Source organism: Perognathus longimembris, chromosome 3 (assembly GCF_023159225.1).
Source record: "Perognathus longimembris pacificus isolate PPM17 chromosome 3, ASM2315922v1, whole genome shotgun sequence".
Lineage (NCBI taxonomy): Eukaryota > Metazoa > Chordata > Mammalia > Rodentia > Heteromyidae > Perognathus > Perognathus longimembris.
The window spans coordinates 43,113,697-43,141,302 of NC_063163.1; the positions used below are offsets into that span (position 1 = coordinate 43,113,697).

At 36.7% G+C, this 27,606-nt stretch overlaps 1 protein-coding gene, 1 non-coding gene and 1 pseudogene across 5 annotated transcripts in view; all 3 read left to right on the forward strand.

The window, feature by feature from the left end:
- Fndc3a (fibronectin type III domain containing 3A) overlaps positions 1–27,606 on the forward strand; it is a 115,774-nt gene that overhangs the window by 78,822 nt on the left and 9,346 nt on the right. For all 4 annotated transcript variants that reach the window (XM_048341383.1, XM_048341384.1, XM_048341386.1 and 1 more), the window contains 14 exons: positions 1,887–1,946; positions 4,429–4,567; positions 9,599–9,652; positions 12,030–12,154; positions 13,607–13,781; positions 14,296–14,382; positions 18,535–18,673; positions 20,447–20,515; positions 21,796–21,914; positions 24,033–24,138; positions 24,226–24,401; positions 26,282–26,395; positions 27,050–27,199; positions 27,304–27,587. In XM_048341383.1, coding sequence (XP_048197340.1) covers positions 1,887–1,946; positions 4,429–4,567; positions 9,599–9,652; positions 12,030–12,154; positions 13,607–13,781; positions 14,296–14,382; positions 18,535–18,673; positions 20,447–20,515; positions 21,796–21,914; positions 24,033–24,138; positions 24,226–24,401; positions 26,282–26,395; positions 27,050–27,199; positions 27,304–27,587 — 1,797 coding nt within the window. The remainder of the gene's footprint in view (positions 1–1,886; positions 1,947–4,428; positions 4,568–9,598; positions 9,653–12,029; positions 12,155–13,606; positions 13,782–14,295; positions 14,383–18,534; positions 18,674–20,446; positions 20,516–21,795; positions 21,915–24,032; positions 24,139–24,225; positions 24,402–26,281; positions 26,396–27,049; positions 27,200–27,303; positions 27,588–27,606) is intronic.
- LOC125349800 lies at positions 12–139 on the forward strand. Its single transcript, XR_007210605.1, has one exon. It is a non-coding gene; the product is annotated as a small nucleolar RNA SNORA40 (small nucleolar RNA).
- Positions 6,748–8,739, forward strand: LOC125348283 (annotated as a pseudogene).

Consider the following 27,606-nt stretch of genomic DNA (forward strand, 5'->3'; position numbering starts at 1 on the left):
AGTAATTGAGTGACCTGTGTGTTTGTCTTTTATTTGTAACAAAGCCTTACAGACAGGTATAAGTAGTAAATAAATCCTCTTTTGCATCCCAGAACTTATTGTTGAGTATGAGATTTTGGTATATGTGAGAAGGAATATGATTCCTACAATAGTTGGCAATGTGAGGGCTTGTTAACTCACACAGTTGGGCTCTGAGAATAAAGTTGATATAAAAGCTTTAAAAAAAAAAACCAAGTCATTGATAAGGAGAAGAAAAGAAAATGAAACTGCCTCACTGACTGTTATCATCACATAAGATCATAAAAATGACCTGCCTTTTCTCTGTTGAGATGGTTTGTGTTTACTCTGTTCTGTCTTACTCAAAGAAAAAAGTAAACCTAGCAAAGGGTAAAGTAACGGATAAAAAAAATCATCAGCATAAAGATTCCTTTGATGTTAATTACTGTTTCAAGTTAGATATGATTGCTTGCTAAAAGGAAAGATTTCTTTTCGCTTCATTCTAACCAGGGAGCATAAGAGGGACATTACTCATCTTCTTTATCCTGCACCAATTTAAAGTCTCTCTAAGAATGCTACTGCAACAGTTCAGTTTATTAACCATGTACTTTCATTGATGAGGTAATGATTATTTTTTGTCAAATTTATTTACTCTGATTTAAGAAACAAGGTAGATTCAAGGCAAAAGATGGAGAAGCAAAAGAAATCCATAAGATTAGAGTAAAAAAACAAACATGAATGAAAGAAACAAAATAAACATGTTCAAGAGTAGGGAGTAGAGAAGAAGTGAGGGAGGGGAGAAAGAGCTGGAGGCTGAAATCTGTGAAATCTCAGTCTAAAGCTAGGCCAGGCAGAAAAATCTGAAAGACTGTCTCCATAACCTGCAAAAAACAGCAGAGAGATGTGGTTCAATTGATAGAGCACCAGCCTATTAAGGATGAGGCCTTGAGTTCAAGCCTTGATACTGACAAAAAAAAAAAAAAAGGAAAGAAGGAAGGAAAGGGAATGGGAGAGGGAAGGAAAGGCTGGTTATGGCTAGATACCCAAATAATGGTTGTATCAAGTAATTATTTTAAGATATGTGCTATTGTGTGTAAAACTATAATAGTGACTAGCACTGGTGGCTCACACCTATAATCCTAGCCACTCGGGAGGCTGAGATCAGAAAATTGAAAGCCAGCATTGGCAGGAAAGTCTGTGAGACTAATTAACCACAAAAAAGCTGGAAGTGGAGTTGTGGCTCAAGAAGAGCACTAGCTTTGAGCAAAAAGTTTAGGGACAGTGCCCAGGTCCTGAGTTCAAGCCCAGAACTGGCACCAAAAGAAAAGAAAAGGTAAATGGTGGATAAATACTTCTAAATTATTGAACACCAGGTCTTGGGCTCAATCCCCAGCAGTACAAAATATTGACTTGCTTTTTCTTCTTTACTATCTGTTGAACTATAACTGCAATATTATTAATAAAATATCATGTTACTTTATAATAAAATGAAATAATGAGACTCCTTGTTAAAATGTGGGAGATTTTCTTTCAGTGGCTTGTTTTATTGAGTATTCTGTATGCAAAGTAGATTTTGAAATAATTGAAAATGGTTCCATTTCTTCATAGTTTGAATATCCCAAACTTAACTCTGAAAAATGAAGTCTAGCTTATGTTACATTGTCAGATTTGCTTACTACACCTTTTTGTATCAAAGTAATATACCAGCACATAGTTAAAATTTGGCACATCCTCTAGTTACACTAAGTGTACATATTGGAATCTGAATATGATTATAATTGGTAAAGAAGCAGTGCAGTTTAATTAAATTCCATAAACTATAGCATATGTAATGTACATCCTTTGGAAATGCTTTATCAGACACTGTATTGCTACTATTTTTTCCTCAGAGGAGAAGAAACAAGTGTCACGTTAAATGATCTGAAACCAGCCACAGATTACTACGCAAAGTAAGGAAACTCCTTCATTTTGCTTTTATATGTTGTAGTGTAGGGTTATGTCTTTAATAATTCTTGTTAAAAATCTAAAATATATTTGGATTAAAAACATGTTCTTTGATTTTTCTATAGGCATGATTATTAGTATCCCCCCCAAAAAAATTCAAAACATTTAAAGTGTATGGTGAAAGAAGGGTTAATCATCTTATTTGTAGGACCTAGGAATTGGAATGATCTGTAAAATATATTTACCATATCTAGTTAGCACTGGAAACTTGCCCCAACTTTTGAGACTTTTGTAGAACAGAGTCATTAAAAATGCGTGTTTGTTCTTGTATATTTGAAGTTTATAGAGATTTAGAAAGGACTTGAGGTATTAAAATTCTGAGAGTTTCGGGCTGGGGATATAGCCTAGCGGCAAGAGTGCCTGCCTCGGATACATGAGGCCCTAGGTTCGATTCCCCAGCACCACATATACAGAAAACGGCCAGAAGCGGCGCTGTGGCTCAAGTGGCAGAGTGCTAGCCTTGAGCGGGAAGAAGCCAGGGACAGTGCTCAGGCCCTGAGTCCAAGGCCCAGGACTGGCAAAAAAAAAAAAAAAAAAAAAAAAATTCTGAGAGTTTCACATTTAATAGAAGTTATTTAATGTTTTAAAGTGCCTTCAGTATATTTTAACAAAAATGTATAAAGTCTAGGGCCTTCCCAGCTCAATATAAGATACCTCGCTTTTTGTAAAGGACCATTTGTGGTTGGGATTATTCTATTTAACATTACCCTTCAAAGGAATATGAGTTATAATCTGATTTTTATTTAAATTCTTTAGCAATTCAAATACAGGAGGAATAAAAATAATAAGGTGATATATAAAAGGAATGTGAGAATTTATCTGTACTAAAGACATGCTTTTCCTATGTATATGTACATTTTATTACTATTTTGCAAAGGAAATGTGATGATTTCTCTTGAGGAAAACAAAATAGTTGAGCACTGGTGAATTGCCTATAATCCTAACTATATAGGAAAATGAGGTTCAAAGCCTGCCCAGTCAGAAGTCCTTGAGATTCTTATCTCCAATTAACTAGCAGAAAGCCAGAAGTGGAGCTGTGTCTCAAATGGTATAGCATCAGCCTTAAACAAAACAAAAATGTAAGGCCCTGAGTTCAGTCCCAGTACCACCACCAAAAAATAGAAAAGAGAAGGAAAGGAAAGGAAAAGAAAAGGAAATCAATAAAATGTAAGTAAATATATTGCCTCATTATTAACTTTTTCCCATCTATCCAAATATAAATTCACTTTACAAGCTCTTTATATACATGTATGAAAATAGAATAATGGGACACTAGAAGAGAGAAAGGGGATAAGAAAGTAGTAGGGAATTTGACCAAAGCACATTTTATACATATAAGAACATACCACAGTGAAACCCCTTCATAAAATTAACAAACAAATTTTACAATTAAAAAGTTACTCTTGAGGCTGGGAATATGGCCTAGTGGCAAAAGTGCTTGCCTCATATACATGAAGCCCTGGGTTCCATTCCCAATCACCACATATATAGAAAATAGCCAGAAGTGACGCTGTGGCTCAAGTGGCAGAGTGCTAGCCTTGAGCACAAAGAAGCACAGGACAGTGCTAGGGCTCTGAGTCCAAGGCCCAGGACTGGCAAAAAACAAAAAAAAAAATACTCTTGAAGTAAATTTCCTGTGGTTAAACACAAAATATTGTCCAGTGTAATATTTTTAAAAATACAAATTATAACCATTATTGAATCATGAATTTAATTTTGGGTAAGAAATAGCATTCTTTTGTGTATGTGCTACAACTGAGGCTTGACCTTAGTTCTTCACTCACCTTGCTTGCTTGCTCATGACTGATAATTGAGCCATGCCTTCAGCCCTGCAGTTTACTGGGTAGTTGGGGATGGAATCTTGCAGAATTTTCTGTTCCAGTTGGCTTTGAACACTGATACTCTGGTTCTTAGCCTCCTGATTAGCTAGGATTACAGGCATAAGCCACCAGTGCTCAGTTTATATTCTGCATTAAAAACGACAACAACAAGAAAAACGTGAATCAGCCTGGTGCCAGTGGTTCACAATTAGAATCCTGGCTACTTGGGAGGCTGAGAACAGCAGGATTCCAGTTTGAGATTATCCTGGGCAAATAAGTTTATGAGACCCCCTCCCCAACCCATATCTGGATGTGGTGATACGTATCTGGGAGTGATACGTACATGGGAGTCTGAGATTTGCATGTTTGTGTAAATACATATATGTACAGACAGTTATGTCACAATTCAAAATGTTAATTTGGCTTGCATTGAAATAAAAAGAAAACCTGGTTTGTATTTTTTTTTTAGGGCCACACTTCTAATATTGATAACTTCTTGATAGAATATTTAGAAGGCACCTTACTAACCTGTAAATACTTAAAAGTAGATATTCTTGAAATTAAAGAGAGAGTGACTCTTCAGAGTAAAACTATTTTATCTTCATAGAGTACAGGCAGAGTCCAATTCTATAAAGGGGACTCCTTCAGAAGCTGAAAACTTTACTACCTTGAGCTGTGAGCCTGATGTACCTAATCCACCAAGAATAGCCAACCGGACCAAAAACTCACTCACCTTGCAATGGAAGGTAAGAATATTCTTTTTTTTTTTTTTTGGCCAGTCCTGGGCCTTGGACTCAGGGCCTGAGCACTGTCCCTGGCTTCTTTTTGCTCAAGGCTAGCACTCTGCCACTTGAGCCACAGCGCCACTTCTGGCCGTTTTCTGTATATGTGGTGCTGGGGAATCGAACCCAGGGCCTCATGTATACAAGGCAGGCTCTCTTGCCACTAGGCCATATCCCCAGCCCAAGAAGGTAAGAATATTCTGTAGAGCATTATAACTGGGCATTCTCTTACTTCCCCATAGTATAATGGCAGTCTTTTTGACTGTGTGTATGCATATATATATATATATATATATATATATGAAATAGGCATTTTTTTCAGATAATTCTCTTACTAGCTTTTCTTTTTACATGTATATAAGAGAGGGGGTAGACTTATAATTATGCCTTGAATATAACAAACAAAATAATTACTATTTTTGTTTAATTTTAAATATAAACAAAACCTGTTTAGTCACTGCATATGTTACTCAACTACTACTGTCTCATCTAACATATAAGAATTCCAGTGAGCGGTTACCTGGGATGAAAACAGTGGCATACGTTGGAAGTTAGGATATACGTAGTCTGAAAATGCCAGTACAGTGGTGATTATAAAAAGCTAAAGTTGGCATTTATGTCTTTATTCAGTTCCTTCCATAGAATATACTGTGTGGTAGAAATTCTGCTTTGAAGGTCAGACAGACCAAATTAAGTTCTGCTTCACTCTTAATGAATATAAGTTTTGGGACAAACTTAGTTCTTTGAAGCTCCCATTTCCTCTTTTGTAAAATTTAGGTAATAGGACATCATCATACACTTAATGTGATTATTAAATGAGGTAAGTTAAAACATTTTACACAGTTTCTACCTCCAACTCGAAGAAAAGCTGGAAAAGAGGCCTTACCTTGTTCAACATAGCATTTTTTATTTTTTTTTTTTTGGCCAGTCCTGGGGCTTGGACTCAGGGCCTGAGCACTGTCCCTGGCTTCTTCTTGCTCAAGGCTAGCAAACTCTGCCACTTGAGCCACAGCGCCCCTTCTGGCTATTTTGTGTATATGTGGTGCTGGGGAATTGAACCCAGGGCCTCATGTATACGAGGCAAGCACTCTTGCCACTAGGCCATATCCCCAGCCCCTCAACATAGCATTTTAATACTCCAGTCAAGAATTTTTTTTTTGAGCACTGGATATATTGCTTTATTGTTATCTTCCCCACCCCACTCCTTTCTTTTGTTGTGGGTTCTGGGACTTGAACTTGCCTGGGCACTGTCGCTGAGCTTTTGTGTTAAAGGCTGGTGCTCTACTACTTGACCCACTGCTCCACTTCCAGATTTTTTTTCAGGGGGCAGTGAGCAATTGAAGATAAGTTTCACCGACTTTCCATCTCTGGGCTGGCTTCACCTTGCAATCTTCAGATCTCAGCTTCCTTACTATAAAACTAGGATTACAGGCATGAGCCACTAGCTCCTGGCTAGCTATTTGTACCTTTTTTTTTTTTTTTTCATTTGGTCATAGGGCTTGAACTCGTGGCTGGGTGTTGTCTTTAAGCTCTTTTCACTCAAGGCTAGTGCTCTACCACTTTGAGCAACAGCTCTACTTCTGGTTTACTGGTGATGAATTGGAGATAAGACTCATGGACTTTCCATCCCAGCTTGGCTTCCAACCACAATCCTCAGATCTCAGCCTCCTTGAGTTGCTAGGATTTACAGGCATGAGCCACCAGCTCCTTTTATTTTGCTTCTGAACCCTAAATCCTTAACACAAGTTCACAGATAGAAAGGGCCCAGGTTGGGGGTTTAGAAGCTGGGTTCCACATCTGGGTTTGCTTAGTTTTACTGCCTCTTTACATAAAAGAGATCTGGAATAAAGTTCTCTGACCTTAAGTCATTTAAGGTAAAGCCACAAAGTAAATGTTGATAGGTTGAAAGGTGGTCTCATGGGTTAGAATGCAAAACCAGCTGGAGAAAGTCCTCTTAAACTTGAATTTCTATTTAAGAAAGGTGTGTTAGCACCTCCAACTTAAAGTGGGTTCTTTGGTGGGCCTCTCCCAGCCCTCTTGTTGTCATGGAGACCCAGGGTGTCCTGGGCAGTACTAGCCTCCGCAGTGGCTGCAAGGAGTAAGTGATTAGTAGCCACAACAGGAAGTGGCAGGCTCAGTCTTTTGCTGAGCTCTCTCTCCACGGTTGCCAGCAGTGAGACCCTGACTAGAGGATCAGTGCGGGGTGTTAGCCAGGATGACTGGAGGACTGAGGAGATGATGGGACAGGAGTGGTGAGTCTTCTGCAGCTCTCCTCCCTCAGGCATTATGGATCCAGGTTTACTGAGAGAACATGAGCTGTTTAAGAAATGAGCTCTTTCTACTCTCGTGGAAGAAAATCATCCATTACCTTCTGATTCATCATCAAAGAAGAAAAAGAGAGCAAAGATAGAACATGTATGGTCATCAGGATCAAAACAAAGTTCTGATCATAACAAAGGATCATTTTAACTTGAAAGCTCTATCTGGAAGCTCTAGATATAAGTTTGGTGTACTTGCTGAGGTTGTGAATTAAAAGAAAACTCAGCATCAGTGAGGAGATACATGCCCTCTGACATTAAAAGAGATTTTGGATGAAACTCAATATTTAGACATTGGACTCAAACAGAAACAATGGCTAATGCAGAGGAATTAGTTAACAATCCCAAAATTGAAGTGATAAATGGGAAATATGCCATCAAGCCCAAGCAGAACTTGGAAGATAAGAAAAGAAGGCTCTCCTTCACCTCTTATATTAGCATGACCAGCAAGGGTTAGGAGGAATTCTTTTAGAAGACGTAGAAGAACTGCCTAATTCCCAGAAAGCTGTCAAGGCTTTAGGAGACCAGATACTAAAGTTAATCATCCTGACAAGAAAAAAAAAATAGTTTTCTTCAACGATAAGAGCTCTTGGTTTTCTGTGGATGAAGAATTCCAGAAACTGGGGGCTGGGAATATGGCCTAGTGGCAAGAGTGTTTGTTGCCTCCTATATATGAAGCCCTGGGTTCGATTCCTCAGCATCACATATATAGAAAAGGCCAGAAGTGGCGCTGTGGCTCAAGTGGCAAAGTGCTCAGTGCTCAGGCCCTTAGTTCAAGGACTGGCAAAAAAAGAATTCCAGAAACTAGAGGAGTGTCACTGTGGGCTCAATAGATGAGGAGAAAATTGAAGAATATCTGAAGTAACAGGGTATTTCTTCAATGTCTGGACCAAAGAAAGTGGCCCGATTCAGAGAAGGAATAAAACCTCCTCCACAGAAAAAGGCATTTTAAGACTCAGAAAGAACACTTCGCTGGAGTGCTGAAGGATTTTTCGGACATTACCCCCAGTAAGTAGAGGACATCTAATCATTGAACAAAGAATTACAGATGTGATCAAAATCTCCTTTGCTGATGCTTGGAAACTGAAGAGTCTTCTCAGAACTAAAGAGGAACAGTCATTTACAGAGCCAGTGTGGGTCACCAACCCCAAAGCTTATTTTAACTGAATAGGCGAGGAACAATGTGATAGCCCAGTGGTTTTCTGTTTCTTCTTGGGAGAAAGATGCTTAGCACGGCAGGTGTCTGCTATTTTTCTCTTTCTAAATGGTTCCTGGTCCCATTTTTCCTCTTTATTTCTTCATTTAGAGCAAGTTGGCACATAGTCTTGAATGCCACACTTGTTTGTTCCAAAACAATGTATTTATAATAAAGTCATTGTAGAAAAAAAAGGGCTGTTTATATTAGCCACATTTTGCTAAGGTAGGCTACAAAAACAACATGATAGCATAAGTCACATCTTAAATCTCCCTCCTGGAAATCATCCATGTTTCCTGTTATTAATGCCTAGTCAAAGGAAGTCAACTGACCATACATGGCTCCAAAACTTCAACAACTTAGAACAGGGCGAACTTGTGTATTACATGTTCTTTGTGACATGATCCATTCTGTGCTTTCTATGTTATCTTCATTCCTTCATCCCAGGACTGTCACAGGAAAAATAATCAGTCCCATCTAGAACATGCTCTACTAGTACAAAGTGTGTGTGTGTATGTGTGTGTGTGTGCACATGCGCACGCTTGCACACCTGCTGATACTGAAACTTGAACTCAAGTCCTTTGGCTCTTCCTTAGTTTTTTTTCCTCTCAAAACTGCAGCTTTGCCACTCAAACCACACCTTCACTTCCACCTTTTGCTAGGTAATAGGAGATAAGAGTTTCTTGGATTTATCGCTTGGGCTGGCTTCAAATTTCAGTCCTCAGCTCTCAGCCTCCTGAGTAGCTGGGATTACAAGTGTGAACTACCAGCACCTGGCTAGAATGGTGGTTCTTCCCCCCCCCCCGCCGCCCCTGACCCCCAGTCCTGGGGCTTGAACGAAGGACCTGGGTGCTATCCCTGAGCTTTTTTGTGCTCAAGGCTAGCACTCTACCACTAGAGCCCACAGCAGCACCTCCAGCTTTTTTGGAGTAGTTTATTGGAGAAAAGAGTCTCACAGACTTTCTTGCCTGGGCTGGCTTCGAACTCCAGTCCTCAGATTTCAACCTCCTGAGTAGCTAGGATTACAGGTGTGAGCTGCTGAACCTGAATAGAACCATGATTCTTAAAGCCCCTTGGAGTACACATATAACTGATCACTCATCAGTGACCAGGTCTGCTGTCCACAGGCTGTTGGAGTTAGCCCTCTCCCAGGTAGTGCCCTCACATGATTGAGAACAATAATACAGACCGCCAGAGTATTTGTAGCAATGCCTTTTCCTTTACTCCATTTACCCAATATTAATATAGCTAAACTAGCATGTAATCTCTTGTACTTCCTTTCCCATTCTCTGGTGATAAATTTGAGGTAAGAAGAGTCTTAGGGACTTGCCTGCCTGGCTTGGCTTCCAACAGCAATCTTCAGATCTCAGGCTCCTGAGTACTAGGATTACAGGCATGATCCACCAATGCCCAGCTCTTAATCACAATAGCTTTTGTGAAATACTAATTTGTATTCACCTTGTTTTCTTTTTGATGTTTCAGGCACCTAGTGACAATGGTTCTAAAATCCAAAGCTTTATCTTAGAATGGGATGAGGTAAGTAAATTGAATCCTTTAAAGGCTAAAGTTGAGCAGAAATGTTTTGTCTGTGGTAATTATTTTCTCTTTGAGAAACAATAATGATTTTATGTGTTACATTAATGGATAGTATTAGAAAACATTATTGACTGAACCTCCATGTCGTTTGAAGGTTTCTTGGTGTGTTGTCATTGTCATTTTTATCAAAACTGTCACTTGAACTGGGGATATTGTTCAGCAGTAGAACTTAGCACAAAGCTCTAGATTCAGTCCCCAGCAGCAAAGGGTAGGGGAGAAACTTGTCACTTGTATAATTACTTTCATAAAAATAAACATTTGCCTACATCAACCCTAATAGCAAAGGTATTCATTTCCTATGCTACTATAACTAATTACCATAAACATGATGGCATCAAATAACGTATTTATTTTTGTACAGTTCTAAAAGCCAGAAGTCTGAAGGAGGCTGTTTCCTTATCTTGATCAGCTTCAGTGGGCTGTGCTCATTACTTGGTTCATAACTATAGCACCTGGTGTTCTTCCCTTCTTCCATTATTGTATCACCTTATTCCTCTTTTGTCTTCAAACTCTTTGCCTTCCTCTTAGAAGGTCACTAAGTTTGTCTCCTTTCTCAAGATCCTTAAGAAGCTACATTTTTGTGGTCCTGTCACCCTGTAACATTCATAGGTCCCAAGGATTAGGACCATGGTATCTTTGACAAGAATTATTCAGTCTGGCACTATTACTGCTGCTCAGTATATTGTTCTGTGGTCAGTTAACCTATTATTTTTGTTCTGTTCTTTATATCAAGTTAGAGGAGTGGCTAGAGAAAATGAAAGAAAACTCTATTAATAATTTGGGGATTTAGCAGTACATTTTTTTAAAGTAAAGTATGACCATAAAGGTCTTATTCCATAGTAGAGAATTCAAAATTCAATTTCTATAAAGATACTACATCGTAAAAGAAAAACTATATAATCTTGCTACATGATGAGGAGCTAAACATCCCAGATAAAACTCAAAGCAAATTAGGAATAAAAAAACTCGTTCTTTATTATGCCATTTTTGTACCATTATTAAACAAGAAATTAATGTTCAGAGCAGAAACAAGTGACAGTTGCTACTTATCCTTAACATTAAATATTATTTCAGAAGTAATAATAAATGCTATATGACTTGAAACTGAAACAAGAGGTTATAGACATGGTGTCCTGGCTGGTGATCAAAAATTACTGAGAGATAATAGGATTTTCTTAAACCACTCAGCAGACTTACTATCATTAAAACTATTGAGAGTTTAGTAAAATAGCTAGATACAATGTTTTCTTCAAAGAAGTCACTCTAACCATCCTTTACTTGTGCCAACACAATAAAGAAAAATGTGCAATTAAGGAACTCATCCATTTTATTTAGCACCAAGATTTTCTAACATTCCAGTACTCTTATATCTGGACCTGACTTCTCCCTCCCTCCTTATTGCCTGATATTAGGCTGTTCTCTCTGCTAGAATTCTTTCTGTGTTAAATATAAGCATTGTCCACTCCAAATATTTACTTTCAGATTCTTGGCAATATCTATGTGGAGTTTTGCAAGTATATTTTCTTAAAATTGTTTGCATAGTAACGTATGAAACTGTAACCTCTCTGTACATCAGTTTGATAATAAAAATTTGAAAAAAAATTATTTGCATAGGTGTTTGGAGACACAGCTCAGTGGTAGAGTTCCTGTTTAGCAAATGTAAAGGACTGAGCTCTAATCCAAGTACCACCAAAAAATTGAATAAATGAAAACTGTTTGGATGGAATTTTTCATAGGTTGAGAAAAAGCTGTCCATATCAAAGATTATCTTGTGCCCACTATATAAAGGCCTTACCTAAAAAGAGCTTCTTATGGCCACATATTTAGCATTGGCTAAAACACAATACTTGTACAGGCTTCATTGTGTAGCAACTTACTGTTTTTTTGATTCTGCACTTGATGAATCTTCATATGTCAGCCTTGAGATTCATGATTTACTTGTAACAGAGATGACCATTAAATGTACACTAGCTAACTCACCGCTAACAAGAAAAAAATTGTTGTAAATTTGTCTTTGTAATAACATACACCAGGCCAGGCAATGATGGCTCATGTCTGTAATCCTACTTAGGAAGCTGAGATCTGAGGATCACGTTTTGAAGCCAGTCCAGGCAGGAAAAACCTGAAAGAGACTCTTATTCCCAATTAACCAGCTAGAAGTGCAGTTATGGCTCAAGTTTTAGAGCACTAACCTTGAGCAAAAGACAATAAGAATACAAAGCCCTGTTCAAACCCCAGTATTGGTGCACAAACACAGTCACATACATACTAATTATAATACTATGCATAATGTATAATAATTATCCATTTCTTTTAGGGAAAAGGAAATGGAGAGTTTTGTCAGTGTTATGTTGGCTCACAGAAACAATTTAAAATTACTAAATTGTCTCCGGCAATGGGTTGTAAATTTAGATTATCAGCCAAAAATGACTACGGTTCAAGGTAAGGTTATTTTATAAAATAATGTAACTATTGCAGATTATCCCATCAACTTAATATGTATGATTTTTCACAGTACTATAAAAAATTCTGCTTCATTTTATTGATGTAGTTACATTATTAGCATAGGAAAAGCTAGAAGTGAATTTCTTACATAGGAATCACAGGAGAGATTAAAATCAGCAATTTCAAATATAAATTAAAGCTTAATGTAGGTGCCTCACACCTATAATCATATAGGAGGCTGAGATCTGAGGACTTAAGTTTGGAGCCAGGTCAGGGAGACAAATCTGTGGCAGTTATCTGCAAACCAGCAAAAAAACGAAGTAGTAGAGCAACAAACATAATGAAAAGCCACACACAAGAGCACAAGGCACACAAGAAAATGTATTCTAAACCTTTACATGTGACTAAGTGATTTTTTTCTATCAATCCTCAGCGTTCAGGCTTTCATGATTTTGTTTAAAAGTGGTGAATCCAGAAGCATCTAAGATGCCTATTTAAATAGCTAAGGCATTGGGCTGAATATTGGCTCAGGTAGTAGGGCACCTACCTAGCAAGCACAAAGCCCTGAGTCCAGTGTCTAACATGTCCAAAAACATAATGATAATACTAAGTGTCATATTGAAATTACATTTGTTATTTAGATACTCCTGCTCACCTTTATGTGGCAGGTAGGTTTAATTACACAACTGAGAATTTGTATTTCCTGTCTTATATGAAAATGTTTTAAAGCATATAGAATTTATACCAATTGAAGTGTTTTTCTATAAAGCTAGATTTCTTCTGGATACATTAAGATATAAAACCTTAAATATCTAAACAAAACTGCATTTGAAGAAAAAGATTACTCGTTTACTTTTTGGTATCTGGCTACCTTAAAGATAATTATCAGATTCAAGATACATTATTTGACTCAATGGACCTGGGAAATTTGAGGGAATCGGTAAGATTGAGATAGCTGGAAGACAAATCAAGATGCATTGAACTTATAAGTTGACATATTGAATTGAAACTCCTTTGTGCAACTTAATAATAAAAGATACCTTATTTGGCTTATAATTCAGTCTTCAAATTTTTCATTTTCCAGAGTAGGTGATATAACTTAGGTAGAATATTTATTTGGGCCAGACACTGGTGGCTCACAACTGTAATCCTAGGTACTCAGGAGGCTGAGATCTGAGGATTGCAGTTCACAGCCAGCCTGGGCCAGAAAGTCCATCAGACTCTTATCTCCAATTAACCACCAGAAAACCAAAAGTGGCGCTTTCAGGAACAGTGCCCAGGCGGAGAGCAGAGTTCAAGCCCCGTGACTGCCCCCCCCCCCCAAAAAAAGCTTGTTTGGCCTGAACAAAACACTGGGTTTGATCCTTAGCACTGAAAAAAAATTTTTTTCATTTTCAAAAAAAATATTCTTCAGCTGTAAAAGTTACTCTTTTTCATGCCTGTCCACAGTGGCTTTAGTGAAGAAGTCTTATATTACACCTCAGGCTGTGCCCCGTCTATGCCAGCAAGTCCTGTACTAGCTAAGGCTGGGGTTACTTGGCTGTCCTTACAGTGGAGTAAACCCTCAGGAACACCATCAGATGAAGGAATTTCTTATATATTAGAGATGGAGGAAGAAAGTTCAGTAAGTATGAATATATAATTTAAATATGATATTTAAAACATTTTAGTGTGACAATCTAATATAGTAAGTATTGACACTTTAATCCTTGGCTTGTTATTATTTTGGTGGGATTGGAAGTGACCGAGAAGTTTGTAAAATAAAAGATTGTGCGTTGAGGGAGAATTAAATGCATTCAACAGTTAGAATCTGGTTAGCTCTTACATCATCTCTGGGAAATTCCTTTTAGTTCTTGGAGTAGCTTTACTGATCACAAAGTTGCTATTAGCCTCCCTCAACACAGAAATCTTCTCTTAGCTGCTGTGTTGAGAGTAAGTTCCCTGATACTTTAAACAGGTTATGTAACATTTCTGGGTCCATCCACTTAAGATAGAAGCATCAAGGTGAGAATTATACTCAAGACACCCGTAATCACATGCATGTAGTCTCCCAAGACAAAGAGGAACATGCATTTTCTCCCATACTTGTTGTTTCTCATACTTGTTCATTTACACATTTAATGAAAATTTTGTTACAGGGATATGGTTTTAAGCCTAAATATGATGGAGAAGATCTTGCTTACACAGTGAAAAATCTCAGACGTAGTACAAAGTATAAATTTAAGGTAAGGTTTGAGAGCTCTTAATATGTTTTTCTTTTGTTCTTTCTCTTTTCCTTTCCCCTCTTTTTCTCCTCTCATGTCTCTCTATCCCGCCCCCTCCCCCTTCTTTCTTGTTTTTTGTTGGTTTTTTTTTTTTTGTTTTTTTTTGCCAGTCCTGGTGGTTGGACTCAGGGCCTGAGCACTGTCCCTGACCTGAGCACTGTCCCTGGCTTCTTTTTGCTCAAGGCTAGCTCTCTGACCTCTTGAGCCACAGAGCCACTTCTGGCTTTTTTTCTGTTTATGTGGTGCTGAGGAATCGAATCCAGGGCTTCATGCATGCAAGCACTCTACCACTCAACCACATTCCCAGTCCCTCTTGTTATTTTAAAGTCTAGTACCTACTTGATTTCTCTAATTCCAAATCTTAATTTTTGACGTTTTTTAGTGAGCTTTCTTGGTTTACTTTCTTATTACATAGTAATATTTTTCACATATTATATTTACCTTCAAACTATTTTAATGGTTTCTGGGGCTCTTGTTCGCATAGTATGTGCACACATTATTTAAAATATAGGTCTTGTTAGAAAACACTTCATAGTATGCTTTTTGGCAATTACATTACAAAAAGTAATGCCATAAAACTATGCATCATAGTAAGTGGCACACAACCTTATTCCTGGTAGTCACTTTACTGTAAAATTCTCCTTTCTCGTTGTAATTATTTTGTAAAGATTGTGTACTCTTGTCCGTTATCAAATTTCTAAACTAGTTTTAATACCTTTGGCTTTCCCCTGAAAAATATTGTAAAATATTTAGGAAGTAAGCAGTTTGAGTATGGTTGAGGTGTTTTGTTTGTTTGGTTTTCGTTTTTTTATGTTAGTACTTAGCCTGAACACAGGGCCTTATGTTCCTGATAAGCTTTTTTGCTCAGGTAGCATTCTACCACTTGAGCCGCATTGGGAGCCCCCTCAAGTTGTAAGAGAGAGGAGTTATACAGTCAGAATCTCCTTAGGAGGCAGTGGCTATTATAAAATGCCACTCAAAAATAACAGAGTTGGGATAGGAAAACCTGTCCATGAGTCACCTCTTTGAATATTACTGGATCACATTATTTATCTTCTACATAATCCTGGTATTTGCCAAAGCAGGCTGTCTTCCTTTTCTAGCTTGACATTGCAGGAGAATCTTTATGCCTTAAAGAAATCTTAGAACACTAAATAAGAATAATTTAAAATTTCTAAATATACTTCAGGAAGTAATGATTACATAGCATATTACTGTTCTTAAGAAATAAAATGGCTCATGCCTGTAATCCTTGCTACTCGGGAGGCTGAGATCTGAGGATTGAGATTCAAAGCCAGCCCAGACAGGAAAGTTCATGATGTACTTATCTCCACTTAATTACCAAAAAGCCAAAAGTGGAGCTGTTCCTCAAGTGGTAGCATCCTAGCTCCGAGCAAAACAATCTCAGGGACAGTGCCCTGGCCCTGAGTTCTATCCCCAGGACAAGAAGGTGGGGAGGGGGGTGAGGGAGAAAGGAAGAAAGGAGAGAAAGAAAAGAAACAATATTATTAATATTAAATGAATTCATATGAACCAATGCTAGAAATTGACACAGTGGACAGTGAACAATTGGGACAAGGAAAAATTTTAAGGACAAATGAAGAATGAAAATGAAATTTAAAAACAAAACAAAATTGTCAAAATTATTTTAAGATTATTATTTGATTGTGGAAAGTAATCCTAACCCATCAAATCACTCACTGGCAGGTAAACTAGGACCTGGTTTCCAGGGTTTTTCTCAAGCCTGAAAGGCTTCAGAGGCTAGTAGCTGGTGATAACTGGGCCATTGGAAAGCTGATATTTGTTGTTGTTGCCTGAACTTCCTGATAATGTTTTTCTAGTAACAAATCTTTTAAAGATCAAAGACCTAGTACCTTGAGCTAGGAAGCCTTAGATCCTTTAATTTTATACACACTTACATACTTTTTTTTCCTTGTTGTTTATTTCTAAGAGAAATAACAGTATCTACATCCCTCAACTTCTGTCAGCACTCCATTATGTTACTCACATACTTAAGCATAGATAATCATATTACTATCACCTTCATTTCTTCTCTGTCCTAACTGAAATGTATTCCTACTAAGTCTTTAGTTCTTCTTGGAACCTCTCAGTCTCACTTGGATATGTTATCTATTTTCATTCTGAGTTGATTTTTATCCTAAGTAATTCTAAATTTCCAAACATACTCCATATGTAACTGCTCTAAACACTTCTCTTGACTTCTGATTCCCAGTTCTTTTCTGTACCTAGACAAATCATTCTGAAAAACAGCTTCCTTTTAAGAAACCTAAGAAAAGTTTTATGAAAGATTCTTCATATTCCCATTCATTTTTTAAAGCATACTGTTTCTATTCCTTACTTGAACTGGCTGAACTGCTTCACTGAGTTCACTGTTTGTTCTTTACTCATTCTTTCCATTCTCTTTCTTACCCAAGTTTTCTCTTTCACTGCATTGCCCAATAGTCTTTCATCACTTCCATTTCCCTTTCCAAACTCTACCTGAACTACTGCAGGCCTTGAGAATCTTTTTTTACCTTCTAAATCCATTTAACATGCATATTTGTCTTCTGCATAAAGATTTGAAACTCCTTAGCTGGCCCAGTGCTTGCCTAACAAGTGGTGTGAGGTCTTGGGTTTATTCCCTGGCACTGTAAAAAATAAAAATTTAAATGTACACAAATGTTCAAAGTCTCATAATCTATAATAGCCAAAACAAAAAACAAACAAACAAACAAAAAAAAAAAAAACAAAGCCAAAGCCTGGAGGCTGAAACAGGAGAGTCACTTGAATCCAGGAGTTCAAGGTCAGCCTGAACAACATTGCGACACTCTTTCTTAAAAAAGGAAAAAAAAAATCTAAACCCTGAAGCAAGGGGCTACATCACACCTAGAATTTCTAACAGTGTTCTCTATATGGTAGACACCAAATGTTACTCTGCTTATTTGTAAAATTGAAAAGGGATTGAATTTATGGCTTTATTTCTTTAACTACATTTATAGTTAACCAAAGAAGGTGTTCTACAGTAAAAGGAGACAGTGCTGAAATACATACATACATATATATATGTAGTCTTACAATCATGAGTAGCTCTTTATGACTTTTAAAGTTTCCTCTGACAGTAAAGTTAAACAGACTCTGCACTTCATAGAGTATTTTAAGTAAAACTTTTTCTAGTTTCATTTGTAAAGCAGCAGTGTAAAAAGATAAAGAGCCTAAAAATCTGAGTAAGTGAGACCCAGGAACCCTGAGCAAAAGTGAACAAGTTAACTAAATTTTATTGAGTAGTCCTGGGCTATAGGATTTTTTTTTCAGATGGTAGACTTCCTAAAATAAGTCCTCATCTGTAATGTCATTACTGTCATAGGCAGGGACTATGGTAAGGTAAAAACATAGGTTTATTAAATTTCTAAAATCAAAATGACACCTTAGATGTGAGTTAGTTTTATTTCTGTATTGTTAAATAACAACCCATGGTTTAGTGGCTTCAAAAATGATCATTTATTTATTTCTAATCTCAGTTTCTGCAGATCCAGGAGTTCAGGACCAGATGAGCCAAGTGTTTTTGATTCCGTCTCCTAGGACTGGAGGTTCTCCTTCCAAGTTTACTCATGTAGTTGTCGCCAGGAGCCCTTAGATCTTTACTCACTGGCTTCTCCATGGAGAAATTATATCCACTATCATTTCTGCTACATTCTCTCTGTTAGAATCAAGTACACATTGTACACAAGTGAAGGAGATCTGTACTTCACTTTTTGTATAGGAGATTCAAAATATTGTGAACATCTTTTTTAAGCACCAAAGAATAAATTAAGCAAGCCTTCCCAAATCATCAGATTATAGCTTGTTTAATTTAGGCTGTTGTGTTAATGTTAAACTGTGAGGCTCACGCTTGAATTCTTCAGAGTAATCCTAAAAGGAAATGAATGCACTTGCATATTTGTTATATGTGTCCAGTTCCTATTGAAGACATGGAGTTTTTCAAAGAAACAAGACATCATATGCTGAAAATGTATTTTATCATTTGATCAAACCTGTGTTTTGCTTTTTGCTTGTTCATTAAGCTCAGTAGTATCATTAGGTATCAAACATGAAGTTTTTGTGTTCTCATCACAGGTTATTGCTTATAACTCAGAAGGTAAAAGTAATCCAAGTGAAGTAGTAGAGTTTGCTACCTGTCCTGATAAACCAGGAGTACCTGTAAAGCCTTCAGTTAAAGGAAAGATACATTCACACAGTTTTAAAATAACTTGGGGTAAGATACTATGCATATTTGTACATCATTACTCTGTATTTAATTAAAATAATTTGAAAATGAAGATAATTTTTAAGATAAACATTTGAGAGTACTCTAGACAGCCTCGTGAAAAGATCACCATACATTGGGCCCAAGGATTGCTACATCTGTTCTTAGAAGAGGGGAAAAAATGTTAAAAGAGCTAGTTTAAAATCCAAATGAACTCTGTTATGGAAACGAGTTATATATCACTGTTGTAATTACTTTCAACATGCCATGTGAAACCATAGCTTCTATTGTTGATGATCCTCTTGTATCCCCTTCCTGTGGTTGTACCTGCACTATCACTGTATCTTACCTGAGTACATTGGAAACTGTATATATTGGTATTAAAACAAGGAAAGTGAAAGGGAATACCAAAATCGAGAGACACAGGATAAAAAGACAAATGATTACAAAAGCAATACTTGCAAAACTGTTTGGTGTAAACCAACTGAACAACTCATGGGAAAGGGAAAGGGGGAGGGGGAGGGGAAATGAGGGAGGAGGTAACAAACAGTACAAGAAATGTATCCAGTGCCTAATGTATGAAACTGTAACCTCTCTGTACATCACTTTGACAATAAATAAGAAAAAAAAAAGAATTATAACTGGGAACGTGCTAAATATTTCTATATAAGGGAATATCACGGTGGTGTTTGAGAACAGCTGTAGCCTGTTAATGTAGATTATTCCAGTTGTTGTGCCAACTAACTAGAAAAAAGGCCAGACCAACAAGTTGTTTATTAGAAAAAAAGTGACACTAATAATTTCTTAAACTGGTGTTTTCTTACAGAAAGTCATTTTAATCTACCAACTTAGCATTATTAGATTTGACTTTGTAAGGTATATGACAATGTTTTGGCCAGTCCAGGGGCTTGGACTCAAGGCCTAAACACTGTCCCTGGCTTCTTTTTGCTCAAGGCTAGTACTCTACTACTTGAGCCACAGTGCCACTTCTGGCTGTTTTCTGTATATGTGGTGCTAGGGAATTGAACCCAGGGCTTCATGTATATGAGGCAAGCACTCTTGCCACTAGGCCATATTCCCAGCCTAATAATTTTGTTTTTTATAAAACAGGGAAAAAGTTAATAAAATTTCAATTAATAAAAATATATGATTTATTTGAGTAAATTTTTTAATGCAAAGTAGTACAATAAAAAATGAGAGATTGAGTCATTTGCAGATCTTTTTATGGGAAAGTGTGTACTCAGAAATACAAAGTTCAGATTGGACACAGAGGAACTGACAATATACCATAAAAATCATTAACAGCAATATTATTGTACAATAAGAGATTACTAAACTTGCAGGCACATTGTTTGGGTTGTCTTGGTTGGCAGTAGAAACGAAACTAGCTATTCTTTTAATGCAAATATTTACTGAACATCTGCTTATATGCTATTTTCATGGTTAAACAAAGATAGTTGATCCCTGCCTAAAGAATTCAGAATAATATAGACTTTGGTGTTGAGTACAAAATATTCACAAATGTCAAACCACCTTCAGAATCTAAAGTGAATGGAATATTATGTGCCCATTAAAAATTGTTATAGGTTCTGTAAACATGGGGAAATGTGGCAAATTAATGGAAAAGCAGATGATAGCAACATGGCATAATGAGATGTAGATAATTAAAACATTGCAGGTGCTTTACTTTTCTTTTTAAATAATCTAATTTTGGTATTAAGATTTTTCTCCCTTTTACATTTTATGTACTTTGCCTAATAACAATTTGGTTTCTTTGAGTAGATCCACCAAAAGACAGTGGAGGGGCACCTATCAATAAGTATGTAGTGGAGATGGCAGAAGGTTCTAATGGTAAGAATATTTTAATAGATTTATTAATTAATATAAAGTAATAGATTTGTTCCAGTTAGTCATTCTCATCTCTCCTCTTCATGGTTTTACATTTTATATCATTTATTTCCTCAGTTTTTTCATCTGCTACCATTGATATTTACCTCACTACAAACTATCCTTGGTTTTGTTTATATGTTTGTGGCATTTAGGATTTGAGGTGTTAAGATGCACTTCAAATTGTGATCTCCAGAAATACAGTGTAATCAGATATATGACTGCTATCCAACTATAGTATATCCTTGACTTTTGTTCAATCTCAGCATACTCACATGTGTCATTAAGATACTATGAGGTCTTAGATTTATACCCAGATGTATTAGAGAAAAAATACCTTCTAAAATTTTTTTTGTTTTGTAAATTACCTTCAAGTAGTTGTTGAAGAAGTTGCCTTTCAGCAAAGCAGTTTATAAAGTAATGCCTTCCCTATCCCTCCCAACTTCACTCCTTCCCATTGAATTTTATGACTGTATTCTCCTCACTTCCTTTCTTCCTTTTACCCCCACCCCTTGGCTCCACCCCATTTCCCCATGAGCACACTTTTGAGTACCCATTTCCAGGTGTGTATTTTGTTAGGATCAAACCATGATCCTTCTGAGTGGTTAGGATTATAGGCATGGAGCAACAGTGCCCAGCCTGCAAAGGAGATTTTGATATTAACAAAATTTTGCCCCTTACTGTACCTTAGAGCTTTAACATGAGGGAGGAAAGGGATTCAGAGCCACCGGTACCCAATGAGTTGTTGATTCTTTGAGGGTTTAGTTTCAGCTCTCTGAAACTACATTATTTTTAGTAAGAAGTTTTTATACAAATGAACCTCATTCTTTGGTCACATTTAACAATTTTGATTTCTGTAAAATAGCCTATTTTCTGCAAAATAATAATGTCTTTAACACTAAACTTGCTCTGACATTGGTTTTATTTTTTTGTTTGTTATAATGTTATTACTGGACCAGTAAACACATTTAAAATTCTTAATGAATAACAAATTATCAAGCTACACCAAAGTGTATGCAGAGTTACAGAGATATTTTACTTCAACAAAGCCATGTAGATTAATCTAGGAAGCTGCACTCACAAAGAAAATTAGATAATTTCCAGGGAACTCAAAACAAGCTTAAACTGTCCCTGATAAATTGCATAAATACTTATTTAGTGAAGCTAGGTTACCTGCTGTGTCCATGATACCAGAATATTAAACATTACCTTGTACTTGATGAACAAAATTCTTTGTCTTACAGGAAACAAATGGGATATGATCTACAGTGGTGCTACTAGGGAACATCTTTGTGATCGACTGAATCCAGGCTGTTTCTATCGTTTACGAGTTTACTGCATTAGTGATGGAGGACAGAGTGCGGTAATGCCTACATATATACTGTCTTTTCTTTAAGTTTGGCCAAATGGGCTAGGATCACCAGTTGCTACCTTGAGTATTGACATGTGTCTAAAAATGTCAAAAGGTAATTTAGTTAATAGTTAACAGAACATTCTAATATGATACTTTGCTCACAGTAAAAAGTCAATGAGTATTGTCTAATGTTGTTTAGCTTTGAAAAAATATACAGAAATACTAGAGACATGTTTTATTTACTTACTGATTGTCAAAGTAATGTACAGAGGGGTTATAGTTTGATACATAAGGCAATGAATACATTTCTTATCAAACTTGTTACCCCATTACTCATTTTTCTCTGACCTTCCCTCCCCCTACCCACCCCCTGAAATAATCTTTTTGTAAAAATTAGTTATAAGCATATCATTGAAAATGTGAGTATTGTGAAACTGAGGCTTAGTCCTGCCCTAACATATTTGTGATATAATTGCTTATTTTATTCAATAAGAAAATCTCAGCTGAGAGCCTGCCAGTGGTCCACACCTATAATCATAGCTGCTCAGGAAGCTGAGATCTGAGGGTCACAGTTCAAAACCATCCCAGGCACAAAAATCCATAAGGCTCTTGTCTCTGACCGGCATAGAGCTGGGAGTGGAGATGTGGCTCAGATGTTAAAGCACCAGCTACTTAGAAGGTGGAGATTAGGAGGATTATAGTTCCAGGGCAGCACAGACAAAAATGTAAGCAAGACCCTCTCTGTGAAAGTAACTGAAGTGACAAGAGTGAGGGTGTTGTTCGAGTAGATGAGCAATTGCCTAGTAGGAGTGAAAGCCTGCATTCAAATTCCAGTACTATCAAATAAGAAAACATCTCCTGGAATTACTGGTGTAGTTCAGGGTACAACATTTGCCTCAGATGCCTCAGGCTCTAGATTTTATTCCCAGCACTCCAAATACAGAAAAAAAGAAAAATCTGGATTTAAGAGAAGTAAACCCATGCAAAATTCTATTGTTCTGTTACAGCATTTGAACATTCTTACATATAGGATACTCTTCTGAATAAAATTAGATGAGCAAATATTTTATTTCTGTTTAAAAAGAATGGTATGTGTAAGGCTTTTAAGGAATATGATACAAATGGTCTGTGTCAGTATTTTTCTTTTTTTTTTTTGGCCAGTCCTGGGGCTTGGACTCAGGGCCTGAGCACTGTCCCTGGCTTCTTTTTGCTCAAGGCTAGCACTCTGCCACTTGAGCCACAGCGCCACTTCTGGCCATTTTCTATATATGTGGTGCTGGGGAATCGAACCCAGAGCTTCATGTATACAAGGCAAGCTCTCTTGCCACTAGGCCATATCCCCAGCCCTATGTCTGTATTTTTCAAGGAATGTTTTTCCAAATACAACTGAGGCTAGGAATAAGGCTCAGGAAATAGAACACTTCTCTACCATGCCCAAGGCCTTGAGTTAAGTTCAGTCCACAGCAATGAGTGAATGAGGTACATGAGCAATTAGATGGATGGGTGGGTAATTAGATGATGGGTGTGTAATTAGGTGAGTGAGTAGACAAATCTGAAAGACTTTATATGACAAAATGGAAAAGAATACCAAATTCCTAGAGAAACTTTCGTGATTTTAGAAATTTTAGATAGAAAGAAAGAAAAGTTTAAAATTAATAATAATAATGATAAATCAGTGTTTAGGTACAGCAAAATCACCAAGAGTCTAAGTCTGGACCTTTTGATAACAAAGCAGAAGGCATTTACTGAGTGTTAAAACATTCTTTCTTAGAAGAGCACATTCATAGATCCATTTGGAGAGAATAAAAAGCATATCCCATTAAATTGTGTGAAATCTGTTTTTTAATTATGGGAAGGAAATATTAAGAGTTCCTTTTTTAGTAACTTGCTTTGTGAATAGTATTTACAGAGCACGTCTTTATTTTATTTACCTATAAAAACTTTGTGTTTCAATGATTTAATCAGGTTTTAATTCTGTTCAGAACTTTATTCCTTTTCAATTCATAGTTAAGTATAATTTCAAGTTATTGGTTCAATCTTTGTTTTTGTATTATTTTCCTAAGCCAAGAGCAATCTGATTATATGGTTTGGGGCATTTTTGTTTTGTTTTTGCTTTTGTTTTGGCAGGTCTCTGAATCTTTACTTGTGCAGACTCCAGCTGTGCCTCCTGGCCCATGCCTCCCTCCCAGATTACAGGGTAGACCCAAAGCAAAAGAAATACAGTTGCGATGGGGTAATTTCTATTTTGGTAATGAATTATAATTAAGTTAGAACTGAAAATGTTCTCCATGTTAAGTTACATAATTCTTTCTACCCTTAGGACCCCCTCTGGTTGATGGTGGATCGCCTATTTCTTGTTATGGAGTAGAAATGTCTCCTACAGAAAGAGATGAACCCAGAGAAGTTTACCAAGGTCCTGAAGTAGAATGTACAGTGAGCAGCCTTCTTCCTGGAAAGACGTACAGCTTCAGATTGCGTGCAGCTAACAAAATGGGGGTGAGAAGACTGTGTTGAATTGTGAATTACTGAATTCTCAAATCATAATCACAATGGTGTTTAATTTAACATGAATCTTACCCATGTGTTGGCCATTTTGCTTTTAACATATGCTCCTCAAATTTATAATTTTTGATAAACTTATAAAAACATAGTATGTCCTATAACTAGGTTTTTTTAATCTTAGTATTTTGAAACTGTCCTTTGAATTTCTGGCACTTTAGACTTCAACAAGATTAAAGGGTGAATTTGCAATAATGTAAAGAGATATCACTTTAATTTCCTACAATCTTAACTACAGAATAGCTTACAGAAACAAAACATTACTCATTTGAAATTTCTGAAGGGAAAAAAGAAAACTCCTGCTTTGTACTTAAGAAACTGCCTGGAGAAGAAAGAAAAGAAATGTTAGTAAGTCAATAAGCTATTTGTATGCAGCATTTACTAACAGTTGTCATTCATTTTTTTCCTAAGGGGCAAGAGAGGGGAGATACTTATACTTTAAACATTTCTGGTCTTGAATAAATTATTATAAAAATATCAAGTATTTTTATATAAAATGTACAAAACTAGTGCTACTTCCATTTTACAGTGAAGAAACTAGAGCTCAGAAAAGCCTTGCCAATAATGACAGAAAATAAGTGATAGTATAACCCACAAACCCAGATTTGTCATAATCCAGAGCTAAAGATCTTTCCTCTCAACTATGACACTTTTCTCTAGGCAATTTCTTAAGTACAAAGCAGGAGTTTGTTTATTCATTTTTTTTTCAATCTCAAATGAGTAATGTTTTGTTCCTGTAAGCCATTCTATAGTTAACATTTTAGAAAATTAATGTTTCTCCATATTATTGCAAATTTTAGAGAACTATACTATATTTCATATCCTGTGTCCAGTTGAGCACTGCATTTATATCTATAAGCCTGCTTTAAATTTGTCCTTTTATAAATTCAGAAACATTGTGGGTAGACCTTGTTTAAGATATCCTTTCTAGGGCTGGGGATATAGCCTAGTGGCAAGAGTGCCTGCCTCGGATACACGAGGCCCTAGGTTCGATTCCCCAGCACCACATATACAGAAAACGGCCAGAAGCGGCGCTGTGGCTCAAGTGGCAGAGTGCTAGCCTTGAGCGGGAAGAAGCCAGGGACAGTGCTCAGGCCCTGAGTCCAAGGCCCAGGACTGGCCAAAAAAAAAAAAAAAAGATATCCTTTCTATGTGGAGTCATCAGCTTATCAGCCTCATAAGACTGCAGTACATTTTAATCATCTTTAATACTAATGTCTGAATTTATGTCTGAAGTTTGTGGTAATTCTAAGGTCAAAGACCTATGCCAAATTTTAAAATACATTTATGTTTACTGTCTCGCATGTTTTCAATATGTCTATTATCTCCCATTTCTTCACTCTGCAAAATTTATTTATCCTATACCCTGCCCTACTTAAAAAAGCCAGTTTGTGGAAAAAGAAAGTATAGTAAATGATACTTAAAATTCCCCTCAATTTTTAAATCGTTATATTTTCTATGTGTGCTTATAGAATTATGACCCAATTAGTTTTAAAGGATGGAGAAGGTAAACTTAATTACCAGTTTCATTTTGTTGTTGTGCCACTGGTACACTCACGGCTGCTGTTCTACCACTTAGAGCCATTTCAGCAGTTCTAGCTTTTGGCTGGTTAACTGGACATAGGCATCTGTTGGGCTTTTCTGTCCAGACTGGCTTCAAACCAAGATCTTCAGATCTCAGCCTCACTTTAAGTAGCTAGAATTATATGAGTGAGCCATGAGTTTCTGGCCTGGTGAATCTTCAGATAGGGAATTCTTAGAAATCAGTAGATGTGGTAAGGGTAAAAAAATAAAATGCTTGTGCTTGTTTTTTCTAGTTTGGACCATTTTCAGAAAAATGTGATTTTACGACAGCCCCTGGGCCACCAGATCAATGCAAGCCCCCTCAGGTGACATGCAGATCTGCAACTTGTGCACAAGTGAATTGGGAGGTACTGTCATTTCCACTCACAATTGGAGCAGTTTGTAGAAAGAATAAAGATACTCTATTTTTACACATAGAATAAGTCCAAGCTAAACTTTTATAGAAAACATTTTTTAACATTTGCGTAAGCTACAGTTTCAAGTATTTGGACTCTTTTTCATGATGTACTTCGTATTTTTGTCTAATGCTTTGTGTGAGTACTGACATATTTCAGCCACCAGTGAATTTTAATGTTCAGAACAAAGAAAAAGATTGGTATAATATGATTCCTCTTATCTTTATTATATCCAGTGTATTTATTTTTTATAATAATAATCAGTAGTGATAATTATATTTCCAGTTTCCTTTGAAATTTAGCAAGGAAAATTTCCTTGTGGAGTTTTAAATTTCATTTAACTTAATAAATTATTTTGCAGTACAATGAGCTGAAAATACATAATCATATTTCTGCTTCTAATTTGAAACATAGTTATATTTTTGACCAGACTGAAATTCAGATTGTATTAATGAAAACAAATATTAAAAAGTTATAGTTTTAACTGTTTATTTTAAAGAAATTCAAAAGCATGCCACTTTTTAATATGCTTAGGGAAAGAACCTTTTTTTCTTAAAAATGATTTAGTCACTATCAGGACAGCTTTTTATCTCTTTTCACTTAAAGAGTCCTTCGAGTAATGGAACTGATATAACTGAGTATCGACTGGAGTGGGGAGGAGTTGAAGGAAGTATGCAGATATGTTACTGTGGACCTGGCCTCAGTTATGACTTAAAAGGACTTTCACCAGCAACTACCTATTACTGCAGAGTCCAGGTAAAGGTGATCAGTGCCTCAGCACAGTCCTCTTTGTAGCATGTACTGCTTTGTGAACATGTCCATGGTCATGTTATTAATTTGGAGGCTTTGTTAACTTGTAGGCTCTGAGTGTGGTGGGTGCAGGCCCATTCAGTGAAGTAACAGCCTGTGTGACTCCACCGTCAGTTCCTGCCATTGTGACTTGTCTTCAGGAAATAAGTGATGACTATATAGAAAGTCCCTATTATTCACCTTCTTCATGCCTTGCAATAAGCTGGGAAAAGCCTTGTGACCATGGCTCAGAAATCCTTGCCTACAGCATTGATTTTGGAGATAAGCAGCCCTTAACAGTGGGAAAGATGACAAGCTATATTATAGACAATCTGCAACCAGATACAACATACAGGTACACTCTTGAAACTATG